The 11,210-nt window shown below is 54.3% G+C and overlaps 1 protein-coding gene across 1 annotated transcript in view; it reads right to left on the reverse strand.

Moving 5' to 3' along the window:
- WNT2B (Wnt family member 2B) overlaps positions 1-7,066 on the reverse strand; it is a 42,813-nt gene extending 35,747 nt beyond the window's left edge. The window contains exon 1 of the mRNA XM_073319951.2: positions 6,467-7,066. Coding sequence (XP_073176052.1) covers positions 6,467-6,648 — 182 coding nt within the window. The 5' untranslated portion in view covers positions 6,649-7,066. The remainder of the gene's footprint in view (positions 1-6,466) is intronic.
- Between the last annotated feature and the right edge of the window lie 4,144 nt (positions 7,067-11,210).

An 11,210-nucleotide genomic window follows, 5' to 3' on the forward strand; every position in this document is an offset into this window, starting at 1 on the left:
TACTGAAATATTTCAAGGAGATACAATGGTTTCAACAAAGTTTTCATCAGGAATGTCTGAGGTCCAAGGCTCCACAGGTCTCTGGTCAGATGTGACCAGAGACCTGAACTGTGAACACCTGAGCATTTCAGACCCAAACCAGCCATTTTCACATAACTGTTGCAAAAAACATTTGAAAGGTTTTCTTTGTATTTCAGTGTGGAACAAAAACAACTGTGGAAACCTCAATGTTGCGCAACAGAATTCTTTCCCCAGCCAGCGTGGAGTTAATGCCACTACCCACACAGGGTTTTATCACCTGAAGGCCCTTCCTGGTTCTGCAAAACCCCATCCCTAGAGCTAAAAAAAAACCTGCCAGCCAAGAGGGTCATCTTGAGAGCATGGGAGATAGCTCTTAAGAGCTAGATGGAGCTTCCCCAGAACACATGCTACACTGAAGTATTTACTCCTATCAATTGGAAAAGGGGGAGAGACCTTCAATTGTAGACCTTCAGAGATCAGATACCATGGTGATGGGGGTGCCCATAAGAATCTGGATACACAACTTAGCTGTTATCTGTCACTAAAATGGAAAGGTCCACACCTGCCATCTCCTGGGAATCCCTTAGAATTCCCAGTATCTGAGTGACAGCTCAACAGCTCTAAAAGTCCAACTTTTAAAATATTTTTAATGTGAATTTAGTGGTGGTAGAAGGTGCTGAATTGTCAGAACAGGAGCCAGGAGATCTCTTTAGTTCCAGAACTGGGAGAGCAGCAGGCCAGTAACTAGAATATCTAAGACTGTAAGCTCTTGGGAGCAGGTTTGGTATTTTCTCACTTTCTGTAAAGTGCTATATAAATACCAACTATGGCCACACCTTGCTCTGATTGAAGATGTTGGGGAATTCCACCCCCCTTCAGTCTAGCAAGAGAGGCAGGAGGGAAGGGAGTCTGGGCACAAAGGCTAGACCCGCATCTAAATCTGTAGCTTCCAAGGGTGCAGCATTCAGGGTGCTAGCAGCTATGGGTATGACTTCACTGCAGTGTTTACCTAGGTCTGGACACCTGGATGTGGGTTCCTGAGTTACCCATGGCTGCCTGAGAGCATCCAACTACAATGCTGTGCTCGGATCAGACCTGTGTAGCCATGCAGGTGCTAAGATTTCTGGAGCCTCATCCCAGGGGTCAGCCCAAGTTTGGAAGCTGGTCTGAATCTGAATTTGCCTGAAGCTCAGAGGGTTTGGATCAGGAACTCCCTCAAGGGAAGAATTCCCTCCACTGCAGGAATCTGGGTGAAATTCTGACCTGTGCTATGCAGGCGGTCAGACTAATGGTCCATTCAGTCCTTATTATCTATAAGAAGTACAATTCCATGCTGCAGAACGGCCTGGAATTCAGCACTGGAGGAGTTAGCTTTGTTCACCCAGAACAGGTCCTACTCTTGCTATGTTCTCACTAGACACTGGAGACACTGATGTCAGACATCTGCAGTCTCCAAACTATTGGGAGATGTAAGATTGATCTGCTCCTTGGCACTGATCACATCTATCTCCCTGTTCCCCATGCCCTTGTGATCAAAATGGCAGTTACATTTACAGTGTGAGGAGGAGGGGTATAAACCCTCTGACCAAACATTATTTTCTAACCAACAGAGTGGAGACAGGATTATATTGTGAGAGAGCAGGAATGGTGGAGTGTGAGCTCAGAGGCATGATCTGCATCTTCTGGTATGTTTGCACAGAACCTAGAAATCTTTATAAAATCTAAAGATTAGAGCTGGTCAAAACCTATCCGTTGAATATTTTTAAACAGAAAATGGCCTTTTTCTTAAATGAAAACTTCCATAGAAAATTTGTTCCCTTTTGAAAGGTCAGTGTTTCATCATAAACCTAAGAAACAAATGGGTCCTTTTATTTCTCCCTGTTTCTTTGCTTTTCCTCCTCTGTCAGCTGCACAAAAGGAAAAAGTAGGGGAGGCAGCAGGAGGAAAACAAAGTAAATGTTTTTGGTTGAAAAAATGGAAGAAAAGTTGCAGGATTTTTTTGGTGGGGGCGGACACAACAAATCTTTCTAAACTTCCCATGAAAAATAAATGGCCTCTTCCTACCAGTTCAGTTAAGATAGAAAACACCAGCTGGGACTAGCCAGTACTCATTACTACTTACTCCAAATGCTGTTAGCTGGCCCATGGAGGTCTCTTCCAGTCCCTTTCTCCCAGACACACAATCCTTTAACCAGCCCTCCCTTCTCCCTCCTCCTTGGTAAGGAGCTGGAATATTTCAGCTCCCCTTCTCTTCCCTGAGCCTTTTGCTTCCTCAGCAACTCATGCATCAGAAACACAACATTCCAAGAGGAGAATGATCTGTTCTCACCTGCCCTAAAGGTGGGGGCAGATGCCATAGATAGTGGTGGCCCCAGGCCAGTGCCTGGATCAACCTGTTACGCATGGCTAGTGATGCACATTTGCTGTCCCAGTCACTTCAGTTCCACATGGGCTGAAGGTGCCGTACGAGTCCATCTTTGGGTATTGCTGGGAACAGCGTTCTTCCTTTCCGTTTGTTTGTATTACGCTTGTGGTCAGAGCCCCCTTGCGCGGGGCGCTCTTTCATGCAGTCCACCTCTTGTGTCTAATGTCACCACTTCTTCCCCTTTACTAAACTCTGGGATATGAGCTCAGTGCCCATCCCCCTTCGCCTCTCCCCTCTTACCAGTTGCTGAAGCAGTCCAGCTGCCCTCAGGGTACCACTATGGAGCTGGTCTCTGAGATTATGCCAGTGAAAATGCAATTGTCCTCACCCACACAGCAAGAACGACTCTCTTCCTGGCTGGAGAGCACGTGGATGGCACCTGCCCCTCAAGGAGCTATTGCTGCAGAGAATTAAGCAGGGGGAGAAGACAAGCTCCTCTTTGCTGTCATGTTTGGTTCTTTCACTCCCAGTTTTTAGCAAAGCCAGAAAGTGGCTACTAAATCCATGTTGGGTGAGGGCCCTTTGCAGGCTGGACTGCACTGAAAGCTTCCCTCTATCTGAGCAGCAGCTGACACCGATTCAGTCTTAGCATCACTGTAATGTTAAAGAGCCACACGTGCCTTCTGGAAAACCTCACATTCTCCACTTCCCTGGTCACTCTTGCTCTCGTTTCTGTCCACTTATTTCTGAGGGAATTCACAAGGAAGGAGACTAGGACTAGAAGACTGACTGGCTCCTGTTGCTTTATCCCTACAAGAGTTTTCTCTGACCTCATTCTCGAGTTGTCACAGAGATGATTGACAGAGGTTTACCTATTTCAAAGTTCTCTTGTTCCTGATGATTCCTTCTTGAAAGAGCAAAGCTCCTGTCTTGATTCAAATGTCCCAGAAAATAAACTAGCCCAGAGCCATTCAGACAGTAGGACTTCTGCATGGCAGAGTGTAAAGGAGAGGCATTCCATCTGTCTTCTGGTATAAAAGCTACCCTCTAGTGAAGTGACTGACCGCTCAAGAGCGGGATTCAAGCTGCAGTTTTCAAAGGACCCTTTGAAATGTTGTGGGTGCCTAAACGCCGTGGGTTCCTTTGACAAGCCCCAGCCCAAGAATGTAGTGGGTTAAATTGCTCTTCCTGGTCTCTGACATGGGCATCTCTCCCATGATACCCCAGGGCTGGCACTGATTTTTTGCTGCTTAAGGGGGTTGTTTTTTTTATGTCTGAGCTGAGAGGTTTTTGCAAACACAGTGGTGTGTTGGCCAAAAAGACTTTCAAATGCTTTGGGGGCTCTGGGGCAGGGAGGGGACTTTATGGCTGAAATGCAATTTGGAGAGGGTTTCATCTCACTTCAGGCAGAATCTGCGGGTGCTGGGGTCGCGATGGGGCATTACAAACTCCTAAAATACACCTGGGGCCAGATTTTCAAGCGGTCTCCCTCTGCCCCCACCCCTGAGAGTAATAAGGAATTTCCCACCTTTCTCCAGGGGAGCGGAGACTCTGCCCAGAGCTGCAGTACGAAAAGCCGCGATGCCATGTTCGCTTCACTTTGCTTTCCTAAAAAACTTGGTCCTGGCGACTCCAAAGCACAGAGCCAGGCCCTCGCTAACACGCTCTGATTCTTAATACGGGCCACCTGTCCGACCCAAGGCTGGGTCAGCTGCATTCACAGATCTTTCAGAGCCGGGGATTAGCAAAACCTGAGACAGCTCATTGAACTTCTCTGGCTAAGGGCGTGACCCGAGAGGAGCTGAACCAGTCCTGGCTCCCACTGACTTCACCGCTCCCGGTCAGGTCCTAAAACCGTTACCCTGAGCAAGGGCCTTCAATCCCCGGTCTCAAGGACATTGACGAGACGAACAGACCTGCCCTGGAGTGCAGCCAAGGCTGGTAGCAGCAAAACCTGACGGGGGCTTCTGAAGGGAAACTGGGTTTGATCTCGGTCTGGCTGGGCTTTCTTCCTTGAAGCCGAACTTGAAAGGCGGTGTATGGAGCAGCAGGGAGACTGAAGCCCCAGAGATCCGTATCCGCGGCACCAGAGGCCCTAGGATGATCCGAAAGCTCCGCTCCGTAAAGCCCCCCAGGTGAGCCTTCTCCAAAGGACACCCGCGTGGGTTACCGACCCGCCTCTTGGCCGCTGCAGAATTCAGCCATGACCCGCCCTCCCCTGGCCAGGTTGGATATCTGGCTGTGGAAGTCGGACCCCCCCCCCCCCCCCGTGTTTGTTTTTCCCACCCTATTTCTGTCGGCGATCTGGGTTCGTAGCAATACAAAAGCGAGCATCTAGTCAGCTGCCTTCTCCTTTTCTTAACTTGTAGCAGCCCAAAGGAGGAAAACTGCAACCCCCCTTCCCTGGTCTGAAATGGACGCAGCTAGTGACCCGCGGTCACAGGCCAGGAGACATCAGGGAGGGTGTTTTGGAGATTGGGGGGGGGGGCGGAATGGGTGACTACGGTGTGTCTGAAGAGAGAATTGCAGCTTTGCCCCCATGTCTGTGCTGCTCAAAGCCCTCCCCGCTGCAGGCCCGTGTTTGAGGGGGGAGTTTCTCGCAGCCCTGTGCAGGCTGAAACAGGGACATGCAAGCAGGCTCCTGGCTCGCCTGGGTAACGAGGCGTTTGGCGTGGCTGCGGGGCGCGCTGCAAGTTTGGTTTGGGGACCTTCTCCCGGTCAAGCTTCCCGTCGGGAAACAGGACCTGTTTTCATGCCTCAACCCTCTCCCAGCTTTACAGACACCCTCTTCGAGGGCTAAACACGCCACGGGCCCGAGACTGGGAGAGGTTCGGGCCGCTCTTCCCTGTACATCGAGGCGCCTGGGCCTCAAGGGGCAGCGGGGCCGCCGGCAGCGCGCGGCTCTTCGCTCGGGGGTTTCCACCCTCGAAGTGAAATCCGGTGTGGTTTACAGGAGCCCCGCGCTACAGATCGCAGCTTGGGCTGCCAGGCTCTCAGGGTGGCATGGGACCAGCTCCTCCTTGGTCCTGCCGCAGCGGCCCCCCAGCCGGAGTCATTCAGGGAGCTTTGATTTAATTCCAAAGTACGAGAAATAAGAACACCCTGAAATTTAAACTATCCTGGGGGTAGGAGGCTCAAGCCCTGTTTGTACCAAAGCTGCATTAACAAGAACAAGCGTAAACTTTTGCTTTCGCCATGGGACGGCACCCTAACCAACTGGCAAAACGAGCAGCTTGCCTGGACTATTCATTCCCCCCCCGGAATGTGTCTAAGGGCAGAGGGGGGCTTTTCCCAGGGCAGTTTTGCTAGGGGAATGGGGGTTGTATTGGGGCCAGGGTCCCCTCGGTTCCTGAACTCAGCGGGGAGCGCCGGGGCTGGTGGCAGCCGGGGCGAGCGGAGCCGCAGCTAGCTCGCCCTGCGCCCCGGGGCTGGCGCTCACGCGAGGGGAAGGGGTGCAGGGCAGGGCCAGCCCCCCGGGCCAGGATAGGTGGGGTCCTAGGGCCTAGCCTCTCTGTCTTCACTTCTTGTCGCGCTGCCTTCGACCGGCTGGAACCCGCCCCAGCGACCTCCCTGCTCCGGCAGCTCCTGTCCCGCGCAGGGAGCCGGCCTGGGGGGGACGGGATCCCCCCTGCCCGGGCACGCGCTCGCTCTGGGGTTTGAGCTTTGGGCCAAGGGAATGTGCCCCCCCCCGTTAGCTACAAACCCGGCTGGGGGGTTAGCAGGGCAGTAACTTCTCTCAGCTCAGCCAGCCCGGGCGTAGCGCTGCCCGGCCCTGGCCCTGTCCTCCCTCGGCCCTTCCCACCCTCGCTGCGCCGTGCGCTCAGCTCCGCGGACCCCCCGCCGCCCCTCTACCGCGGACCCCCCGGGGACCAGCCCGGGCCGGGGCCCGAGGCAGCAGCTGTCAGCGCGCGCTGGCTGCGGGCGGGAGCCCGGTCGCCCCTTCGGCTCTCGGGGCTGGGTCCTGTCCGGGCCGGGGGCGAAGCGGAGCGCTCCCAGCCAGCCTGCTGGGGCTGCAGCGGGGCCCGGCCCGGAGGGGCTGCGGGCTCCAGCTCCCCCAAACCCGCCCCCCCCATCACTTACCACCACGACGAGTCCACTCCGGGCGTGAGCGTCAGCAGCACCAACACCAGGGCGAAGCAGAGCCGGGAGCTGGCATTCGTGCCCTCGGCGGGGGCCGCCGTCCGCGGGAGCTGGCTGCAGCCGGGGGCACCGGGGGCCCAGGGAATCCTAGCAGCGCCTGCCCCGCGGCTTAGGCTCAGCATCGCTTCCCCAGGGCGGCTCTCGAGACAGAGAAAGAACGGGGGCAAGTTTTATCCAGCTTCCCTCGGGGCGCGGGACGGGGCCGGCCCCCCTCACTCCTCCGGGGCAGCCAGGCTCCGCCTCGTCCGTGGGGCCGAGAGCGGCTTGGCAGGTCCCCCTCTCCGCGGCTGCGTGGGCAGCGGGAAGCAGGCGAGGGCAGGAGGGCTGCTCCATGCGCCCGGGCGCACCGGCTGGCTTGGGGACGCGCCGCCCGCGGGGGGCACCTGCAGCCGGGCTAAGCCCCCAGCGCGGGCCGGCTCCCGAGCGGGGAAGGGGCGGATTCCATGGAGCTGCTGGCGCGGGGGCTGCGGACACACTGGGGCTGCGGGCGTGGGGGCAGCCTAGAAATATTGACAGCTCCAGCGCGCTCCGGGCTCTCATTGGGCAGAGTCAGCGGGGCTGGAGCCGGCCCTGCGCTCCCCTCTCCCCACGGGCGCCTTAGCCACCCCCCGCAGGCTGCGGGTCCCGGCCCCCCAGGCACCAGCCCACCTGCTGCCCGGCGAGAGCGGGACGGGGTCCTGGAGACACTGCTCGGCTCCCGGAGCTGGGCTGGGCTCCGAGCGCCTCAGGGAGCGGCCGGCTCCGGGCTGGGTACAGCTCTGCCAAAGGGTGGGGGGGGCACTGTCCCTTCCCCAGGCGGGGGCCAGCGAGCAGGGGCTGGGCTGGGCTGGGCTGGGCTGGGGGCGGAGCAGGAGGGTTTCCTTGTAACGGAGCCCCCAGCTCTTCCTGGGGCTGTCCCGGGGCATGGTGCGCGTCCTGCCCCGGACACTGCGCCTAGGGGGGACCGGCGGGACCCTGACTGCCAACAAGCCAGCACTTCCCGGGAGGGGGAACCACTGAAGGCTCAGCCCCGGTGGGGCAGCCTTGCCTCTGGCCAGTGACCCCCTGCGGGCCCTGGGGTCCCCACTCCTGCCTGGCGGGACAGGACTTCCAGCCACTCACTCGCCCTCTAGCTCACCTCGGCCTCCCTCCGCCGAAACTCTGAGCCCCGCACGCCTATGAGGACGGGCTTATTTTAATGCTTCTCTCTTGTGGAGACGGTCAGAAAAGGGTCACTGATTTCCCCCGGGCCCAGAGACGCTACTGCCCAGGTATGGAACCCCCCTGCCCCCCACTACTGGGGCGATCTGGAGGGCGAGAGAAACCAGAGCAGCTGGGGGATGATTCTGCGAACTCCCCCCGTGTGAGTCACTAACCAGCAATGCCCAGATTCCCGAAAGTGAGGAGTGATTTGGGGAGCCCAGTGTAAGACTCTGACAATTAGGCTCCTTTAAGGCGTTTCACCCTCACCCCCAAATCACTTGCATCTTGCAGATCTGGGTCCAAGTCCCAAAGTGTTTATTCCAACCTGTAGCAAAAGCAGTTACAAATGCCGGCTTCTCTACGGGGGGATCTCAGGTGGCTTCCTGTCTGTCCTGGTTTTGGGCCAATTCTGGCTCTGCTCGGAGGGGAGAGGAGCGGTGTGTGTGCAGGCAGCTCCGGTCGTTGGTTTGATGTGCACAGGGAGATTCTGAGCACATGGTCTGGAAAAAAGAGACCCCGTTAACCTTTGGCTTTTTTAGGATTTCCTTTCAAGTTCTCAGAGAAGGCTGTGGGAGAGGGACAGGTCCGCTCCCAGGCCTTGGCCATTGGGATGGTTGAAGCAACACTCATTTCTCATAAGGAATGGCTTGGGCAAAAATTCTGGGGTTCAGTGTATCTTTATAACCTCCCCTGATAACTTGTTTCCTGACTCTCAGCTAGAGAGTAATAAAAATGCTTCACACTTTGTCCCAGTGCCTTTCATCTTCAAAGCAGCCCTTTGCAAACATTAACCAATTAATCCTTGCAGGGAGTTAAGCATTTGGCCCCAATCCTGTAAACACTGAAGGGCCTGCCTTAAGTCTCATTGCCTTCACTGGAACTACTCACAGGTTTAAAGTTAAGCATGTGCATAAATGTTGGCAGGGTCTTAGCTGACCAGCTTTACTGGTTTAAGCAGCGCTGATCATTGTAGCAGAAATAACCAGTTGCTGTGGGCAGAGTGATCCCTTTATGGTAGGAGAAATCCTTCCTAACCTTGCTGAGGAGAAGATGATGCCCTGAAGCATGAGATTAAGTTGCCCTTTTTAGGCTGCATAACTAAGAGTTCATCCCAGGCCAGGTTTCCATGTTTTACAATTTAGGATTTCTCTCCCACCCCTGCTTGGGTAAATTGCTGCTTTGGACAAAACGCTATTAAATCGATGTATTTGAGGGGAGGGCAGCATAACCGAATGGCTAGATCACTGGACTGGGATTGGAGACATGGGCTGTCTTCATGGTTCTGACCCTGGTGTGCTGTATGACCTTGGGCAAGTCACTTCCCATCTCTCTCACCCTGTGCTGTGTCTGGAATGTGTGTGTGAGCTCTTCATGGCACTGCTGTCCATCTGTGCAGCACCCAGTGGCAAGGAGCCTTGCAGGGGCTACCGTAATGCAAATAATTGATCTGACTGTTAATACAATGAGAAATGCAGTGAATAGAACTTTCATGTTAAAATACTTCCTGTTGCCTGAAGTTGCAAGCCTCCTGACTGGTAGCTCAGTCAGAAACATTAACCGGGTGTCTAAGATCTGCTTGATGCAGGTTGTGCACACCCACTGAAATCACTGGGACCTTTGCCCAGTGTGCATCGCTACAGCAGGGTTCGGACAGCCTTCCTTGGAAGTGCCGTATGCTGCCACTTTCCCAGACAGGATGCTGGTCTCCCTGGGCCAGGGCTCTGACCCAGTCTGGCCAGCCCTGTGTTCCTACAATGGGGTCAGGCGCAGCAGGGCTGCTGCATGCCCCCAGAGCTCAGACGTCCCTGCAGTGGCAAGGCTCCCCGAGGCAGAAGCAGGCCAACAGAAATCAAGAGCTGGGGGGATCACAGACTGTTCTTGCGCTCACCACATGCTGAAATCCACCATGACTGCAGCACTTAACACTGACTGATGCTTAAGGTAACTTAAACACTTGTATTGCCAGCAGACGCTTGGCTTCTAGCGCAGGTCCTGATCCCTCAAGGCCCTTACTCACCTGAGTAATGCCCTGGAAGACTGGAGAACTGTGCATAGGAGTGAGGGCCTGAGCCTGCAGAATTTGTCTTCTCACTGTGGCTAATGCATCCATGTAGGCACCTGGGATCTGTTTTGTTAGTTGGGCTCACCCAGCAGAGAGGAAGGACTGGGTAGAAAAACATCTTTGTGAACTGCCTGCCTGAGTGGAAAGCTCAGGGATCTGACTCATGATTTCTGAACACTTTGGGGTTGATCTCCTCGGCTTTCCTGTGCAGGGATCAGGATCCAGACAATTGGCTTTCTTCTTTTAATGGAAAGGATTTAAAGGAGAGTCCCCATGGTATTCAGTTTCGCCGGCATCACCTCCTTTCAGAGCAGTCTGACCCCACTCCACCTTGTAACATAAGCACAGAGGGAGAATTCCCCTAATTGGAATAGACAGGCTGGTGGGGATGAGCCGCCAGGTGCTATGCATGGTCTCGGGGCTCTGTGATAAAGTTAACCCAACCCTCAAACTTCTGGGTCTTGTTTTTCATTCCTATTAAATATCTCGGATATAAACTCCTGAGGAAGCGGGAATAAGCGGGTCTAAGGTAAGCACTTTGGAAGTCAGACCTCTCAGACAGCAACCAAATGGGTGAAGGCAGTCGTGTAAGGTGAGCGGTACCATTTGATGGTTTCAGTATCGCCATCCTGAGTGTTCAAAAATGATGAGTCAGGCCCCTGGATTCATGGGAATTTAAAGAATGATGAATGCTGGGTTCTTTTGATCTGCCTGCTGGGGTTTTAAGCCGTCAGGATTCACATTTCTCAAGCTTTTCTCTTGCATCAGGAGAAACTTACTTTCTATTTTAAATGAAAGCTGAGATTGTCCTGTAAGAACAGAACTAGAGCCTTAAGAAAAACACCAAATATCTTGAGACTTATGATCAAGTTGTGATAGTTGGCAAGACTTCATGAAGATGTGCACTGTTTCTTTAAATCTACAACAGAAATCCAGGCAGGAATTGGGGGCTGCAGGAGGTACTGGAAGTAGAGATGGACAGAAGGCTTTAGGGATAACACTGTTTTTTTTTTATTCCAGTAAAGTTCCTTATTCAGTGTTAGAAGAAAACGGCTCTTTCTGTGACTCCTTAGCACTGTCACATGACAGCACCCAAAATCGGACATCCCAGAGACCATATACCCCCAGGACTGAGATGACATCCTAGCTCGCTGGAGTCAGTGGCAAAACTCCCTTTAACTTCAGTGGGGGCCGGGATTTCACCCTTGCCATTTAGTGCAAGGAGAGCAGGCAGCTAAGTTCCTACTGCAAGCGTCTTCAGAAGATTGTTGTCTTCTAATCACAGGGCAGGTGGCTGTCGGGGGCTCAGCCAGAGCCTCTCCCTTCCCAAAGCAGGGCAAGGAAATGGGAGAAACGCCACTTTCTGAGGTTCAGTGGGCAGCCCACAGAGCAGCTCATCTTGCTGCTCCGTGCTTGGGAGCACAAGGGTGGTAACCCTAC

This window comes from Lepidochelys kempii, chromosome 21, assembly GCF_965140285.1.
Source record: "Lepidochelys kempii isolate rLepKem1 chromosome 21, rLepKem1.hap1, whole genome shotgun sequence".
NCBI lineage: Eukaryota > Metazoa > Chordata > Testudines > Cheloniidae > Lepidochelys > Lepidochelys kempii.